Genomic DNA, 18,157 nt, shown 5'->3' on the forward strand with positions numbered 1-18,157 from the left:
TTTACCAAGCTTTACATTTCAACCCGAACTACAAGTACAGTCCCTTCGGAAAAAAGTATTCAGACCACTTGACATTTTCCACATTTTGTTACAGCCTTATTCTAAAATTGATTCATCGTTTCCCCCCCCCCCCCCCCTCATCAATCTACACACAATACCCCATAATGTCAAAGCAAAAACTGTTTTTTGAAATTGTTGCTAATGTATTAAAAATAAAAAACAGAAATATCACATTTACATAAGTATTGAGATCATTTACTCAATACTTTGTTGAAGCACCTTTGGCAGAGATTACAGCCTTGAGTCTTCTTGTGTGACACTACAAGCTTGGCATATCTGTGTTTGTGGAGTTTCTCCTATTCTTCTCTGCAGATCCTCTCAAGCTCTGTCAGGTTGGATGGGGAGCGTTGCTACACAGCTATTTTCAGGTCTCTCCAGAGATGTTCGATTGGGTTCAAGTCTGGGCTCTGGCTGGACCACTCAAGGACATTCAGAGACTTGTCCCGAAGCCACTCCTGCGTAGTTTTGGCTGTGTGCTTAGGGACGTTGTCCTGGTGGAAGGTGAACCATCGCCCCAGTCTGAGGTCCTGAGCACTCTGGAGCAGGTTTTCATCAAGGATCTCTCTTTACTTTGCTCTGTTCATCTTTGTCTCGATCCTGACTAGAATCCCAGTCCCTGCCACTGAAAAACATCCCCACAGCATGATGCTGCCACCACCATGCTTCACTGTAGGAATGGTGCCAGGTCTCCTCCAGACGTGACACTTGGCATTCAGGCCAAAGAGATCAATATTGGTTTAATCAGACCACAGAATCTTGATTCTCATGGTCTGAGAGTCTTTAGGTGCCTTTTGGCAAACTCCAAGCAGGCTGTCATGTGCTAGTTACTGAAGAGTGGCTTCCGTCTGGCCACTCTACCATAAAGGCCTGATTGGTGGAGTGCTGCAGAGATGGTTGTCCTTCTGAAAGGTTCTCTCATCTCCACAGAGGAACTCTAGTGCTCTGTCAGTGTGACCATCGGGCTCTTGGTCTCCTGCCTGACCAAAGCCCTTCTCCCCCGATTGCTCAGTTTGTCCGGGCAGCCAGCTCTAGGAAGAGTCTTGGTGGTTCCAAACTTCTTCCATTTAAGAATGATGGAGGCCACTGTGTTCTTGGGGACCTTCAATGCTGCAGATTTGTTTTGGTACCCTTCCCCAGATCTGTGCCTCGACAAACTTGTCTTGGAGCTCTATGAATTCCTTCGACCTCATGCCTTGGTTTTTGCTCGGACATGCACTGTCAACTGTGGGACCTTACATAAACAGGCGTGTGCCTTTCCAAATAATGTTCAATCGACCTTACATAAACAGGCGTGTGCCTTTCCAAATAATGTTCAATCAATTGAATTTACCACAGGTGGACTCCAATCAAGTTGTAGAAACATCTCAAGAATTATCAATGGAAACAGGATGCACCTGAGCTCAATTGAGTCTCATAGCAAAGGGTCTGAATACATATGTAATAAGGTATGTTTTTTTTGTTAATGAGTGCAAAAATGTTTTAAAAAACCGTTTTCACTTCAACATTATGGGGTATTGTGTGTAGATTGCTGAGGAATTGTATTTATTTAATCCATTTTAGAATAAGGCTGTAATGTAACAAAATGTGGAAAAAGTCAAGGGGTCTGAATACTTTCCAAAGGCACTCTATTTTAATTTACTCAATCTTGGGCTTTATCTCAAAACACAATGAATACAGGCCATGACAACACATTACATAGCCATTTTAATTAAATTGAATCAGCCTTTTAAGGTAATAAATAATTTATAAAATCATACCCATACAAAATATTTCAACAAAAACAATACACAATTGTCAGTTCTCAATTCGACACACATTTCTTCCTTTTCAGTTACACCATTCCATTTCCTGATTACAGACAGCACATAGCCTCCTATGATACAGCATATTCACAAATACTAAAAGTTCCGTTGAAAGTAGATTCATGCACACAACCTTGCTCACTGAAAACAAACAGAAAGGAAAAGAGCCACAACAGTAATAAGGGTTAACCTGTCACCAAATGTCCAACCTTTTGGCAGGCTACTAAAGCAGGCTGAGTTGTGACGCACGCCTTGACTTCACAGCTGCTACTGTATGCCTTCATCCTGACCGGTGCCAACCCAAAAGTAAATGAAAGTCTACAGAGTAAATAAGGCAGCAGCCGCACCTCTCCAGTTTTCCTCTCATAGTGGTAGAGGCTGCTCCATCAGCAGGGGGAGCGTGGTGAGGCTGTGGTCAGGCCAAAGAAAAGGGATTTCCTTTGTGTGTGTGTGTGCGTGTGTGTGGGGCGACAGAAGGGCTTTCCCAAATATTCATGATACATTTCGATAACTCGCTTCAGTTACAAACGACAAACTTGCTATGCTGGGTAGCCATTCTGAGTCGCCATCTGTTTTGCAACTACAAGCATTTGAGGCTCATTATTACCCTTATTCATCCTGCAACATAACACAACAACATGATACAGCACTAATTTATCATGACAGTACAGTATTAGCATACAAGCTGTCCAGCCTTTCCATATGAATGCTTAGGCAGGAGGGCTTTGAGGCTGAAGCAGTGACTCGAGACTGTGACAGTCTTCTGTGTTGTGTTGGTGAGGGGGATGCAAGGCTGACAAGCTGCTAGTTGAAGTCCAGGCAGAGTAATAACAGGGTAGATTGTCTCTGACGCCATAGCCTCCATTTCCAGGCTTTCTCATGTTTGTTGGGAAACAACAGCCGCGCGATGATTGAGACTTCCGAGTACGGTGATGCGAGACTACTGAGGCCATGGTCTCAGAGGCCTGAGGAATTCCTTAGCCTGACCCGTAGAGGTGCAGGAGGTCTGGTGCTCCGCAGGCACGATGGCCCCTCTCTCTGGTTCCTACTGCCAGGCTGGCTCACTGCACACAGCATGCTGAGGAGGGTGAGCATCGACAGACAGATGAGTTAATGCAGTCTCTATCATCATATAGACATGGCTTACCTCAGTACTGATCTGTGAGTAGATTTCTGTTGAGTAATTAAGATTTCCAATGTATTCAATACACATGGCAATAAAAAGGTATAATGGCTGTATTACTGTCCTGTATTATGGGACAAGCTCAGAGACTGAGGCTGTGTACCAAATGGCACCCTATTCCATACATAGTTCAGCCTGGTCAAACGTAGTGAGCTATGTATGGAATAGGGTGGCATTTAGGATACAGTTGAGAGCATTAGGCCTAGACTTTACTGCTTTGTTTGTAGTTAGCGTAGTAGTAGTTTAAGGTCACCAGCCAGACAGTCTTGGGCATTGCTGTGACCCCTCCAGCTGGAGAGCTGCCAACATGACATGGCTGAGTGTGGCCGCCGGTGTGTTAAAATAACAGCAACGTAACAAGCCATGTTTATGAAACCTGAATCTGTTCCAAATTCATTGAACCCCCTTTGCACATAATTCCTCTGGAAATTGTAACTCAAAACAGGATATTGTCTGGCTCTACTATATATCAACTAACTCCCTCCCTCGCAGCTAGTGTGTGTGTTGTCCAAGTGTGTGCATTGTGCATGTTTGTGTTCTGTATGTGTGTGTTGTGACGGGGGGGGGGGGGGGTCATTCTCCTTGGTTATAACCAAGTCTCACTTTCACAAGGTGGGTTTTATAGGTCAGAGGACAGAGCAGCCCAGCGCTGTGCAGGACTGAGCTGAAATCAAAGATCCAGATGCTCATACGGGGAGGCCAGCATGGTAAGACAACAGCTTGTATTTTAGTAGTGGTTAAACCTCCACTGAAGGGAAATTTCATTACAGCTTCTCACTTAACCCCTGGTTAAGTAAATGACCAGTCTGCTTAGCTGCAAGCCCCTGTGCTGGGACGTTCTGTGACGCACACCCCTACACCAGCACGTACACAATATCTAAGGGGAAATGTGAATACTAATACTATCCTCACAATAATACTCACAACTTCTCACAGATTCTGATAGAGGCTCTCTATCCATTGACACGTCTTTTTGGGTCTCTAGCATCTGAAAGACACAAAAAGACTCAAAATCATGGGCCAAAATGTTAGCGTGGGATTTTTATATCTACTAATATCTAAAGTCAAGTCATCGCTATTCCTACCTTCATCTGTTCTTTGAGGTATTCAGCTCTGGTCATTAGGCTCTTGATCTGCAAAGTGAGAGGTGGTGTTTAGTATGTAATCCATCCACAGTCATTCACATTCTCCTATCTATAACGTCTGGTGATGGTGATGGTGATGATGAGGGTAGACCAAGGTGGATGGCTTCCTAGAATGACCCTTTAAAAGACAGATCTGTTGTGGTAGAATAATCATCCTGACCGAGACAGAGGCGGCTGCATCCACCCAGACTCCCAACATTTTATATCATATTAACCTCAGCACCAAGGCTGTAATACTATCAAATCACACCCAAAGTAAGATTACAGCTGTAATATTAATGTATTAACCTTCCAACTATTTCAAGGCTGGTGTTCTTATATGATAAGTCCAGGCATATTGAACTGGGAATTACAGCCCTGAGTTAAGAAAGGCTGAACTGTGCTCAAGAGATGAACCAACACACATGGAGACCATTCCTAGCTGCAGTCGGGGCTCTTTGTGTTCTCACACACATGCTTTTGATCTGCAGTCCTCCCCAGCGTTCGATTATTACAGCCGCATCTGAATTTACTTAAGCCAAGCGCCCATAAAACTTCAAATAGGGAGGTCTGTGAGCCCAGCTTTAAATCTCTCTCCCTCTGGGGTTTGTTGTTGAAACATTGTTGTGTGTTGTTGACCTGGTTGCTTGCAAAACAAATGCTCAAAACACAAAAGAATAACTTTCCTTTACCACTGAATATTAATACAGTCAAACTAACTGAAGTAACTGTTGTAAGGGTATACCTCACCAACTAAATGTCAAGGGAAAGGCTTGGCTATTTCACCTGACCATTGCTAGTGCAGTGGATACCATTATAGTGTCATATGACTGACATTGTTATAGATTTTTTTTATTTAACCTTTATTTAACCAGGTAGGCCAGTTGAGAACAAGTTCTCATTTACAACTGCGACCTGGCCAAGATAAAGCAAAGCAGTGCGACACAAACAACAACACAGAGTTACACATGGAATAAACAAACATACAGCCAATAACACAATAGAAAAGTATATTTACAGTGTGTGCAAATGTAGTAAGATTAGGGAGGTAAGGCAATAAATAGGCCATAGTGGCAAAATAATTACAATTTAGAAATTAAACACTGGAGTGATAGATGTGCAGAAGATGAATGTGCAAGTAAAGATACTGGGGTGCAAAGGAGCAAAAAATAAATAACAATATGGGAATGAGGTAGTTGGGGGGCTATTTACAGATGGGCTATGTACAGGTGCAATGATCTGTAAGCTGCTCTGACAGCTGATGCTTAGTGAGGGAAATATATGTCTCCAGCTTCAGTGATTTTTGCAAATCGTTCCAGTCATTGGCAGCAGAGAACTGGAAGGAAAGGCGGCCAAAGGAGGAGTTGGCTTCGGGGATGACGAGTGAAATATACCTTCTGGAGTGTGTGCTAAGGTTGGGTGCTGCTATGGTGACCAGTGAGCTGAGATACGGCGGGGCTTTACCAAGCAAAGACTTATAGATGACCTGGAGCCAGTGGGTTTTGCTACGAATATGAAGCTAGGGCCAGCCAACGAGAGCACACAGGTTGCAGTGGTGGGTAGTATATGGGGCATTGGTGACAAAACGGGTGGCGCTGTGATGGACTACATCCAATTTGCTGAGTAGTCTTGGAGGCTATTTTGTAGATGACATCGCCGAAGTCTAGGATCGGTAGAATAGTCAGTTTTACGAGGTTATGTTTGGCAGCATGAGTGAAGGAGGCTTTGTGCGAAATAGGAAGCCGATTCTAGATTTAATTTTGGATTGAGATGCTTAATGTGAGTCTGGAAGGAGAGTTTACAGTCTAACCAGACACCTAAGTATTTGTAGTTGTCCACATATTCTAAGTCAGAACCGTCCAGAGTAGTGATGCTAGACGGGCAGGCGGGTGCGGGCAGCGATCGGTTGATGAGCATGTATTTAGTTTGACTTGCATTTAAGAGCAGTTGGAGGCCACGGAAGGAGTGTTGTACGGCATTGAAGTTCGTCTGGAGGTTTGTTAACACAATGTCCAAAGAAGGACCAGAAGTATATCAGAGAATCACCAGCAGCAAGAGCGACATCATTGATGTATACAGAGAAAAGAGTCAGCCAGGAATTTAACCCTGTGGCACCCCCATAGAGACTGCCAGAGGTCCGGACAACAGGCCCTCTGATTTGAGACACTGCTCTATCTGAGAAGTAGTTGATGAACCACGCGAGGCAGTCATTTGAGAAACCAAGGTTGTTGAGTCTGCCGCTAAGAATACGGTGATTGACAGAGTCGAAAGCCTTGGCCAGGTCGATGAATACGGCTGCACAGTAACCGATGGCGGTTATGATATCGTTTATGACCTTAAGCGTGGCTGAGGTGCACCCAGATAGCATAGCGGACAAGATACGGTGGGATTCAAAACATTCGGTGATCTGTTTGTTAACTTGGCTTTCGAAGACTTTAGAAAGGCAGGGTAGGATAGATTTTTATTTTATTTTACTAGGCAAGTCAGTTAAGAACAAATTCTTATTTTCAATGATGGCCTAGGAACAGTGGGTTAACTGCATTGTTCAGGGGCAGAATGACAGATTTTTACCTTGTCAGCTCAGGATTCAATCTTGCAACCTTTCGGTTACTAGTCCAACGCTCTAACCACTAGGCTACCTGCAAGATCGAAGTCTGTAACAGTTTGGGTCTAGAGTGTCTCCCCCTTTGAAGAGGGGGATGACCGCGGTAGCTTTCCAATCTTTGGGGATCTCGGACAATACGAAAGAGAGGTTGAACAGGCTAGTAATAGGGGTTGCAACAACTGAGGCGGATAATTTTAGAAAGAGAGGGTCCAGATTGTCTAGCCCAGCTGATTCGTTGGGGTCCAGATTTTGCAGCTCTTTCAGAACATCAGCTATCTGGATTTGGGTGAAGGAGAAATGGGGAGGCTTGGGCAAATTGCTGTGGGGGGTGCAGAGCTATTGACCGGGGTAGGGGTGGCCAGGTGGAAGGCATGGCCAGCCAGCCGTAGAAAAATGCTTATTGAAATTCTCGATTATCGTAGATTTATCGGTGGTGATAGTGTTTCCTAGCCTCAGTGCAGTGGGCAGCTGGGAGGAGGTGCTCTTATTCGCCATGGACTTTACAGTGTCCCAGAACGTTTTGGAGTTTGTGCTACAGGATGCAAATTTACAGTGCCTTGCGAAAGTATTCGGCTCCCTTGAACTTTGCGACCTTTTGCCACATTTCAGGCTTCAAACATAAAGATATAAAACTGTATTTTTTTGTGAAGAATCAACAACAAGTGGGACACAATCATGAAGTGGAACGACATTTATTGGATATTTCAAACTTTTTTAACAAATCAAAAACTGATAATTTGGTAGTGCAAAATTATTCAGCCCCCTTAAGTTAATACTTTGTAGCGCCACCTTTTGCTGCGATTACAGCTGTAAGTCGCTTGGGGTATGTCTCTATCAGTTTTGCACATTGAGAGACTGAATTTTTTTCCCATTCCTCCTTGCAAAACAGCTCGAGCTCAGTGAGGTTGGATGGAGAGCATTTGTGAACAGCAGTTTTCAGTTCTTTCCACAGATTCTCGATTGGATTCAGGTCTGGACTTTGACTTGGCCATTCTAACACCTGGATATGTTTATTTTTGAACCATTCCATTGTAGATGTTGCTTTATGTTTTGGATCATTGTCTTGTTGGAAGACAAATCTCCGTCCCAGTCTCAGGTCTTTTGCAGACTCCATCAGGTTTTCTTCCAGAATGGTCCTGTATTTGGCTCCATCCATCTTCCAATCAATTTTAACCATCTTCCCTGTCCCTGCTGAAGAAAAGCAGGCCCAAACCATGATGCTGCCACCACCATGTTTGACAGTGGGGATGGTGTGGTCAGGGTGATGAGCTGTGTTGCTTTTACGCCAAACATAACGTTTTGCATTGTTGCCAAAAAGTTCAATTTTGGTTTCATCTGACCAGAGCACCTTCTTCCACATGTTTGGTGTGTCTCCCAGGTGGCTTGTGGCAAACTTTAAACAACACTTTTTATGGATATCTTTAAGAAATGGCTTTCTTTTTGCCACTCTTCCATAAAGGCCAGATTTGTGCAATATACGACTGATTGTTGTCCTATGGACAGAGTCTCCCACCTCAGCTGTAGATCTCTGCAGTTCATCCAGAGTGATCATGGGCCTCTTGGCTGCATCTCTGATCAGTCTTCTCCTTGTATGAGCTGAAAGTTTAGAGGGACAGCCAGGTCTTGGTAGATTTGCAGTGGTCTGATACTCCTTCCATTTCAATATTATCGCTCGCACAGTGCTCCTTGGGATGTTTAAAGCTTGGGAAATCTTTTTGTATCCAAATCCTGCTTAAAACTTCTTCACAACAGTATCTCGGACCTGCCTGGTGTGTTCCTTGTTCTTCATGATGCTCTCTGCGCTTTTAACGGACCTCTGAGACTATCACAGTGCAGGTGCATTTATACGGAGACTTGATTACACACAGGTGGATTGTATTTATCATCATTAGTCATTTAGGTCAACATTGGATCATTCAGAGATCCCCACTGAACTTCTGGAGAGAGTTTGCTGCACTGAAAGTAAAGGGGCTGAATAATTTTGCACGCCCAATTTTTGATTTTTGATTTGTTAAAAAAGTTTGAAATATCCAATAAATGTCGTTCCACTTCATGATTGTGTCCCACTTGTTGTTGATTCTTCACAAAAAAATACAGTTTTATATCTTTATGTTTGAAGCCTGAAATGTGGCAAAAGGTCGCAAAGTTCAAGGGGGCCAAATACTTTCGCAAGGCACTGTATGTTTGAAAAAGCTAGCCTTTGCTTTCCTAACTGCCTGTGTATATTGGTCCTAAAATCCCTGAAAAGTTGCATATAGCGGGGGCTATTTGATGCTAATGCAGTACGCCACAGGTTGTTTTTGTGCTGGTCGAGGGCAGTCAGGTCTGGAGTGAACCAAGGGCTATATCTATTCTTAGTTCTACATTTTTTGAATGGGGCATGCTTATTTAAGATGTTGAGGAAAACACTTAAGGAATAACCAGGCATCCAGGTCAATATCCTTCCAGGATACCCGGGCCAGGCGAATTAGAAAGGCCTGCACGCTGAAGTGTTTTAGGGAGCATTTGACAGTGATGAGGGGTGGTCGTTTGACCGCGGACCCATTACGGACGCAGGCAATGAGGCTGTGATCGCTGAGATTCTGGGTGAAGACATCAGAGGTGTATTTTGAGGGCAGGTTGGTCAGGATGATATCTATGACGGTGCCTGTGTTTACGGATTTAGTGTTGTACCTGGTAGGTTCCATAATAATTTGTGTGAGATTGAGGGCATCTAGCATAGATTGTAGGATGGCCGGGGTGTTAAGCATATCTCGGTTTAGGTCACCTAACAGTACAAACTCTGAAGATAAATGGTGGGCAATTAATTCACATATGGTGTCCAGGGCACAGCTGGGGGATGAGGGGGGTCTATAACAAGCGGTAACAGTGAGAGACTTATTTCTGGAAAGGTGGATTTTTAAAAGTAGAAGCTCGAACTGGATTGGCCACAGACCTGGAAACCATGACATAACTCTGCAGGCTAACTCCACCCCCTTTGGCAGTTTTATCTTGGTGGAAAATGTTATAGTTGGGGATAGAAATGTCAGAATTTTGGTGGCCTTTCTAAGCCAGGATTCAGACACGGCTAGGACATCAGGGTTGGTGGAGTGTGCTAAAGCAGTGAGAGAAAAAAAAGGAGGCTTCTGATGCATGAATGAAACCAAGGCTTTTACGGTTACAGAAGTCAACAAATGATAGTGCCTGGGGAATAGGGGTGGCTACAGGGCCTGGGTTAACCTCTACATCACCAGAGGAACAGAGGAGGAGGAGGAGTAGGATAAGGGTACGGCTAAAGACTATAAGAACTGGTCGGGAACAGCGAATAAAAGGAGCAGATTTCTGGGCGTGGTAGAATAGATTCAAGGTATAATGTACAGACAAGGATATGGTAGGATGTGAGTACAGTGGAGGTAAACCTAGTGCATTGGGAACAGCGAATAAAAGGAGCAGATTTCTGGGCGTGGTAGAATAGATTCAAGGTATAATGTACAGACAAGGATATGGTAGGATGTGAGTATAGTGGAGGTAAACCTAGGCGTTGAGTGACGATGAGAGAGGTTTCGTCTCTGGAGGCACCAGTTAAGCCAGGTGAGATCTCCGCATGTGTGTGGGGTGGGACAAAGGAGTTATCTAAAGTATTTTGAGCGGGACTGAGGGCTCTACGGTGAAATAAAAACAGTAAGAACTAGCCAAGACAGCAGTAGACAAGGCATATTGACAGAGAGAGGCATAAAGCCTCTGGCAGTTTTATCTTGGTGGAGTTTTATCTTAGGCAGTTTTATCTTGGTGGAAAATGTTATAGTTTGGGATGAAAATGTCAGAATTTTGGTGGCCTTCCTAAGCCAGGATTCAGACACGGCTAGAACATCAGGGTTGGCAGAGTGTGCTAAAGCAGTGAGAAAAAAAAACTTAGGGCGGAGGCTTCTGATGTTAACATGCCTGAAACCAAGGCTTTTACGGTTACAGAAGTCAACAAATGATAGCGCCTGGGGAATAGGGGTGGCTACAGGGCCTGGGTTAACCTCTACATCACCAGAGGAACAGAGGAGGAGGAGTAGGATAAGGGTACGGCTAAAGGCTATAAGAACTGGTCGGGAACAGCGAATAAAAGGAGCAGATTTCTGGGCCTGATATGGTAGGATGTGAGTACAGTGGAAGTAAACCTAGGCGTTGAGTGACGATGAGAGAGGTTTCGTCTCTGGAGGCACCAGTTAAGCCAGGTGAGGTCTCCGCATGTGTGTGGGGTGGGACAAAGGAGTTATCTAAAGCATTTTGAGCGGGACTGAGGGCTCTACAGTGAAATAAAAACAGTAAGAACTAGCCAAGACAACAGTATACAAGGCATATTGACAGAGAGAGGCATAAAGCAATCACAGGTGTTGATCAGGAGAGTTAAGACAACAACGGGTAAATGGCGATGAACGGACAGAGCGGGTGAGTTAAGTATATACAGGACCTGAGTTCGAGGCTGGGGCCGACAGGTAAACAAAATGACCTATTTTTGAAACAGTCCAAGGGGCATCAGCTGTGTAGCCGAGTGATCATAGGGTCAAAAGAGCAGCAATAGGTGAGTCAGGGTGCAGTTCAGTAGTCACTACTAAGCTAGGCGAGTAGGGGACACAGCGTTCAGAAAAGCTAGCGGGCCGGGGCTAGTAGATGGTCCTTCGGCGACATCGTAACTGAATAGCCTGTTGAGACCACATTGGGCGATCACGTCGGCAGTCCAGTCGTGATGGATCAGAGGGGCTCCGTGTCGACAATAAAGGGTCCAGGCCAATTGGCAAAGGAGGTATTGTAGCCCTAGAATTAGCCGGTATATGGGTGATATACGTACACCAAACTGCAGTGTCACTGATCTATTACGTTAGTAGCTTTTATTCAGGGAAACATTCACGTGACTACCAGAGAATGCTCCTGGGTGTTGTGTCCCAGATATAGCTGTGCTTGTTTGATCTCAGAGACCTGGTGTGTATATGTCTTCAGGTGCTCTGTGCTGTTATGGCGAGCACTGAACCAGGTCTCTCCTCACCCCCTTACCTCACATTCTCACCTAAACCCTCTCATCTACCTCACCCCCAGTAACTCACCTAAACCCTCTCATCCACCTCACCCCCAGTAACTCACCTCAACCCTCTCATCCACCTCATCCCCAGTAACTCAGATCATTTTCTCACCGAAACCCTCTCATCCCCAGTAACTCACCTCACCGTGGAGCAACTCTCTCCGGCGCCCCTGGGCTTCAGCTGGAAGACAAACATAGAGGGGGAGGAGAGGGAGAAAGAGAAGGAAGGAGGGTGGGTGGAGAGAATATAAAGAGATGAATCACTGCTCTCCCAATCACCATGTTTGCACAAGAGTGGGTAATTTACCGAGCCAGTTTGGTTGTGATAGCCCACTGAGGCTCAGGGGGAACCCTTGAAACTGAAGCAGCCTTTCTTCAATTAGCCTGCCTGAGGAGGGGACCAGTTCTCCAGCAGCAAGGCATTCTGGGAAGGGAATGTAATCAACCAAAGGCTATAGCGAGACAAAAGAGACAATGTTTTCTCCCACAGTCCCCTGGTCTCGCTGACGTGCCACGGTCCCGTTCCCCCGATCCATCATGATTATTTAACGACTCAAGCCGTCTCTTCTCTATTAAGATAGATAATAGTTTTTATTTGTTTCCAGTGTGTAATAACACTGAGAAATTAACTGTTGGGCTCTCAATGGGAACCAGATGGCAGCGAGCGGCTCTATACCACACACAGGCGCTGGCACCAGGTCTCATCCACAGCTCAAAGCCACATCTGGCTCCAGCATCATCATCCCCATCCCGCCTGCCTGCCTTGCCTCCCTCCACCACTAGGACCATCTCCCAGATGAGGTCATGTGGAGTCAGGGCTAATAGAGACCAGGCCACAGCCTAGAGGAGTCTAGTCCACATACAGACACTGAGCCAGAGCGCAGAGGAGAGGAGACCATTATGGGCCACCACTGCCACCGTCTCTCTTTAATAACAATAACAGCCAGCCAAAGCTGAGGGCTGGAGACACAGCAGACACTCAGGGCAGGCTCTGCTGCGGTCTCTGATGTAATAGTCTCTTAATTCTGGAGATTGGATTACTGTGTTACTCCCGGACTCCCTGCGGGGTTGTAAAATCACACCTGTGTTTATTAGAGTCCATGCAGCAGACGCTGTATGTGGCATAGATGACTGACTCATTGTTTTCCCCCATCTAAAGGACTAATATAGTCTATGTGGGATTTTCAGTGAGCTGACCTTACCTGCCAGGACTAGCAGTAGTTCTCCCAGACTCTGCTGGTACAGAGCCAGTGTATCATGGTCCTCTATCCCATTCTCCTCCTGGAATGGAATACAAGTGTGTTATGAAAAGGGAAGACGTCCCACTATGGCATAGTAGTCCACTCTCAAGAAAGCCACCCAGATCCCATAGCAGCAGCCTTCAATCCATCCTGCTGTAGACAGCATCTACAAGCCACTACCACCCTCTCACTCCTCTCTGGTAGTCTCCCCTGAGCTCCATCATCATGGCCTGCTCATGCTAACCAGTCCCCTCAGCTTACCATGGCGATGGCTGTAGATGCCAGCTCCAGAGCAGCCAGCACCCGTGGTTGGTCACGGGACATCTCTGAGAAAGAGAGAGAGCGAGAGAGAGAGAGAGAGAGAGGAGAGAGACAGAGAGAGAGGAGAGTGAGAGAGTAGAGAGTGAGAGAGGAGAGAGAGAAGAGAGAGTGAGAGAGGAGAGAGAGAAGAGAGAGGAGAGAGAGAAGAGAGAGGAGAGAGAGAGAAGAGAAAGAGAGAGAGAGAGAGAAGAGAGAGAAGAGAAGCGAGAGAGAGAAGAGAAGAGGAGAGAAGAGAAGAGAGAGAGAGAAGAGAAGAGGAGAGAGAGAGAGAGAGAGAGAGAGAGAGAGAGAGAGAGAGAGAGAGAGAGGAGAGAGAGAGAGAGGAGAGAGAAAGCGAGAGAGGAGAGAGAGGAGAGAGAGAGAGAGGAGAGAGAAAGCGAGAGAGGAGAGAGAGAGGAGAGAGAGGAGAGAGAGGAGAGAGAGAGAGAGGAGAGAGAGAGCGAGAGAGGAGAGAGGGAGCGAGAGAGAGGAGAGAGAGAGGAGAGAGTGAGAGAGAGAAGAGAGAGAGAGGAGTGAGAGAGAGAGATGAGAGAGAAGAGAGAGAGATGGACCTGAGGCCTTCTCAGAACACCGACTCTAGGTACTTTTCAATACCCAGTTACACTTGATAACGTGCTCCTTCTGAGTTATGAATGTGTTATCAAGTCCTTATGAAGGTTCCCTTCAAATAAAGTAGGGTTTAAATTAGGTCCTCTATATAAGGGTCATGAAATACGGTATTTATGATGTACAACGGGTAAAGATAGCTGTATTACCTCTCAGGATGTCTCTGGTGGACTTGAACTGCTCAAAGCAGAGGCTGTTGTCTGCAGACACCAGAGCTTTCAGCTCCTCTGCCCTGGACACGTACTGACTAACCTGCAGGAACAGTTTATATTGCTGTCATTCACTTCATTCTATGATGTCATCCATAGCATGTGTTTTTCATCCATGCCATATGTTATTCAAATAATTTCAGTCTAGCCTTTGGGGTATGAAAATACAATAGACCAAATATACTTGTACTCTGTACCTTTTGCCTAAGGGCATCTTTACGCAGTCTGTCTGTCTCATCTGGAAAGGGGAGAGAAGATACATTCCTTAGACAGTTACCAATAGTGTTCTGATTATTATTATGATTATTATTATCATCTCCAGTTCTGTGAGCTTGTATCACTTTTCAGTTGATGTTGGACTGTGGTACGGAATTAGACATTATATAGTTGAGAGACCTGAGAGAAGTTGTTATTGTGGCAGGTAGGGGCTGTGCATGTTGCTCTTACAGTGAATGGCGGGGACAAAGTGCTCTAGTGAGCTGCAGTACAGAGACAGAGCAGCTGATCTATCCCCCTCCTGGTCCTTCTGAACAGCTTTCAGGACCAGATCCTTCTGCAAGAGGAGACAGACAGGGAGTCACACCAATACATCTAACTCTCTTTCACACACCCGCATGCACCCACACATGCGCACACACCGCTTTCCCCAGGCTCTCTGCATTGGGCATGTGCTCGAGGTCCACCCAGGGGTGGGAGAAGAACTGAGTGAAGGTGAGGCGGGTGTCAGGGTCCCTGTCCAGCAGCCGCAGCAGTAAGTCCCTGCAGTTCCTGGACACTCTGGCCCCTGCAGGCAGCTGAGACACACAACACAACCAGAGAACCACAATGTTTTAGAAGAAGTTGCAACACATACTTTGTGTTATCGTTGATTATTTTAAATGCAGTGTTTCCACTTGTGGCTGGAAACCTATTTTTTTAATTGTTGAATAAATTATATCTATCTTCCAACTAATTACACTCTGTCCTGACCACTGGATTGAGGAGGAGACTGTAGTACCCACTCCGGCACAGGAGTGTCCCTTTCAACAAGAAAGCACTGTGAGATAAGGTTTATTGGTCAAGTGTGCCACCATGTGGTGGCAAATATACTCACAGGGGAAAGAATGATTCTTCTAACAGCAGTCACAGAATGAACAATCATTGCTACCACACATTTCTTTAGATAGATGTAACAGAGCTTACCTCGATGGGCTTGTCACTGCGGATCTTCTCCTCCAGTTCAGCATAGGATCTGGAGGCAAATGGTGCCCGGCCAAATAGTGTCTCTACATACAGAAGTAAGAACAACAAATAAATGATAAGAATAAGTGAGAAAGCAATATAAACTTAAACCATCTTTGGCATTCAAAACAGTAACGTTGAAGTTTGATGTCACTGAAATGTCTGGTTTGTGATTAAGAGAGCATAGAGTGTTCTTGAGGAGATAGTGTTCTATTTAATTGCACGGAGAGATGAGATAGTTATCCATTTAAATCTGTGCTCTTACCATACAGGATGACTCCCACAGACCAGAGGTCGACCCTGGAGTCATACTGCCGTCGACACACCATCTCAGGGGCCATGTAGAGAGGAGAGCCCCTCAGAGCACTCTGCTCATCCCACGGAGACATGTAACTCGCAAAGCCAAAATCTGACAACAGCATAGGGAAAAAATGTTTTAATGCTCAGTTCCCTAGACTAGCCTCAGTCAAGACTTTGATACACCTGGTAATACTTGGATCAGCATTACAAAATCCTCTAATGCATGATTCAGTGGTGCAACTGTTGCATTCCATCATTTTAAATGTCACAACTGAAAAGTGCAGAGACAGTGCCACCAATAACCTCTGGCATATTGGCACTGCTATGATTTCGCAGCTATATCACAGTCCCATGGTGATGAAATGCAATAGATTAATAAAGATAGAAATGTGACCATAAGGAATACTGTATGTAAGTGTGATTGTGGCACTTGCCAGTGTGCTGTACCTGCTAGTTTAAGGACAGAACCATTGAGCAGAATGTTCTGGGGTTTCAGGTCCAGATGGGAGATGTTATGATTATGGAGAAACTGAAGAGCGCAGGCTGTTTTCAGACATGTAGCAAGAGAAGAGAGAGTAAGAGAGAACGAGTGCCTTATTGCTGTTGGTCCCACCATTTTTTGTTATATGTATACTTTGACTATGTAAGTAATATAACTTGCCATGTCAATAAAGTCTTCTGAATTGAATTAATTTGAGTGTGAAAGAGAGAGAGAGATAGTGGGAGAGAGAGAGAACTGCTCAACATCATTAAATAGTTCTCTAAATAATGTAGGTTACTTATACCCAACACACCACTGACTCTGGTGTGACTCACCTATCTGCTGCAGGAAGAGCCGAGCCACCCTCTCAGGTAGCAAGCGCCTACTGTGGATGAAACGGGACAGGTCCCCACCAGAACACCACTCCAGGATCAGATAGATGTTTTCACTGTCCCACTGACCAATGGCAGAGAACACGATTAGACTCAATTCACTCAGACAAGGATATGAAATGTAGCCTGCTGAGTCCCAGATCAGTTTGTGCTCTCTTGTCTGGCAAGCAATGTGAGTCAGGATAGCCTATATGAAATGTACTTATATGAGTGGGGATTGGCTGATTAAATATTGGGCTGATTAAATATTAAACTGATTGTGAAACCTGAAAGTCCTTCAGCTGAACAATGTGAGGGTGGCGAACAGTTTTCAGGATCTCTATCTCAGTCAGCAGGTTCTCCATAGACACCTTGTTCAGAGTCTTCTTCCCAACCACCTTTACTGCCACCACCTCCCGGTTGTCCCCCTGCACACACAGATCCAGTAGTCTGAACAATGGGACATGATATCAGTTTGGAAGCCAGGCTACAGGGGAAGTCTTAAAACTGTCATTTCTATTAGGGAAGTTGCTACTATTTACTTGTGTTGTTTATGCAAGTAGTTGTGCTTATAGGCTAGCTAGTAGCTAGCTAACTCGGTCTGCAACGAATGGCGTACCTTTCTGTAGGCTTTGTAAACTGTCGCATAGGTGCCACTGCCCAGCCTCTCTGTGAGAATGAAATTAGCCAGTTTCGGTGGGGCGAAGCTCGAAGCCATGATGATGATGTTGTTGTTCACAGTTGCATCAAAGTTGCTGTGGACCCCTTCACTGCTGCAAAGTGCACTAGAACATATATAGAGGAAGTTGGTCTATATAATTCAAATGTAGCTATATCTGAACAGACTGATACAGGAACATCTACAACAATGGCTGTTGGAGCTAGCTAGTACAGTACTACATAGGAGATATGTTGAGCTGACTTGCTGCTACCTAGCAAGCAATTATTATTATTTTTTTTAACTCAGCCCATCTTCTATACTTCTCAGAAATGTGTATATTTATACAAATATTTACCGTCATTCAAGTATAAATACTGCCGCATTTGCGGAATGATTCTTCTTCTTCAAAGTTGTATTGACAGACTATACATACACCTTGGTGTATTGCCGCCACCTACAGTACATGGTATTGACACCACAAATATTTCAATTTCGGGAAGGGGGGCGACATAAAACAACAAAAATCAAACAACCGTCCCACTCCTTCAGTTACATTCAAATCACATCAATAGACAGACTCCGGTGCCTGTGAGTTGCAGAATGATTGTTTACATGGCTAGCTAGCTCCGCTGTGAACATGCTGTCGTTGTCAGCTGGCAAAACACGTCAACTCGTCGATGCTCCAAACCATGGCACATTTTTTCTACTGCCCCCTACCGGTTTGATATTTAATACTCAGCCTTATCTGTAAAGGTAATCCAGAGAAGACAAACTCACATTTATTGAAATAGTAATCAGTCATTGCTACAGTAAAACTCTTACTATGTATGTGGCTTTTACAATAGCAGCATCAAGCCGACATTAACGGACTATTCTAATTGTGAAAGTTACAACACAAAACTAAAGCGCAAGAGGGCGCTATGACTCC

General features: G+C 44.9%; 1 protein-coding gene across 12 annotated transcripts; it reads right to left on the bottom strand.

Moving 5' to 3' along the window:
- Window positions 1–1,668: 1,668 nt before the first annotated feature.
- On the bottom strand, window positions 1,669–17,903 carry LOC109888464 (serine/threonine-protein kinase ULK3). Of its 12 annotated transcripts, none has more exons than XM_031814164.1 (18): window positions 17,585–17,903; window positions 17,188–17,353; window positions 16,940–17,018; window positions 16,533–16,653; window positions 16,164–16,259; window positions 15,682–15,825; window positions 15,378–15,460; window positions 14,834–14,989; window positions 14,643–14,748; window positions 14,393–14,433; window positions 14,136–14,238; window positions 13,321–13,385; window positions 13,021–13,099; window positions 12,126–12,242; window positions 11,959–11,999; window positions 4,131–4,178; window positions 3,970–4,033; window positions 1,669–2,940 (listed from the first exon to the last, which is right to left on the bottom strand). In XM_031814164.1, the coding sequence occupies exons 2-18, from the start codon at window positions 17,214–17,216 to the stop codon at window positions 2,924–2,926; spliced, it is 1,389 nt and encodes a 462-aa protein (XP_031670024.1). In that variant the 5' UTR covers window positions 17,217–17,353; window positions 17,585–17,903; the 3' UTR covers window positions 1,669–2,923. The 12 variants fall into 12 exon arrangements, 11 of the variants coding, with proteins under 11 accessions (XP_031670024.1, XP_031669997.1, XP_031669988.1 ...); XM_031814137.1 differs by having other exon boundaries at window positions 16,940–16,996; window positions 17,585–17,902; XM_031814128.1 differs by having other exon boundaries at window positions 16,856–17,018; window positions 17,585–17,902.
- Window positions 17,904–18,157: the final 254 nt, after the last annotated feature.

The sequence above is a fragment of the Oncorhynchus kisutch genome, linkage group LG3 (assembly GCF_002021735.2).
Source record: "Oncorhynchus kisutch isolate 150728-3 linkage group LG3, Okis_V2, whole genome shotgun sequence".
Lineage (NCBI taxonomy): Eukaryota > Metazoa > Chordata > Actinopteri > Salmoniformes > Salmonidae > Oncorhynchus > Oncorhynchus kisutch.

Bases quoted from the DNA above. Each gene is read 5' to 3' on its own strand.
- LOC109888464 (XM_031814123.1), bottom strand. From the start codon at position 17,286: ATGGCTTCGAGCTTCGCCCCACCGAAACTGGCTAATTTCATTCTCACA. The intron at 14,990-15,377 runs GTAAGCTCTGTT...TGTGTGTCTCAG, and splicing joins GCAGTGACAAGCCCATCGAG to CTGCCTGCAGGGGCCAGAGT. The intron at 12,000-12,125 runs GTAAATTACCCA...TTTGTCTTCCAG, and splicing joins ATCACAACCAAACTGGCTCG to CTGAAGCCCAGGGGCGCCGG.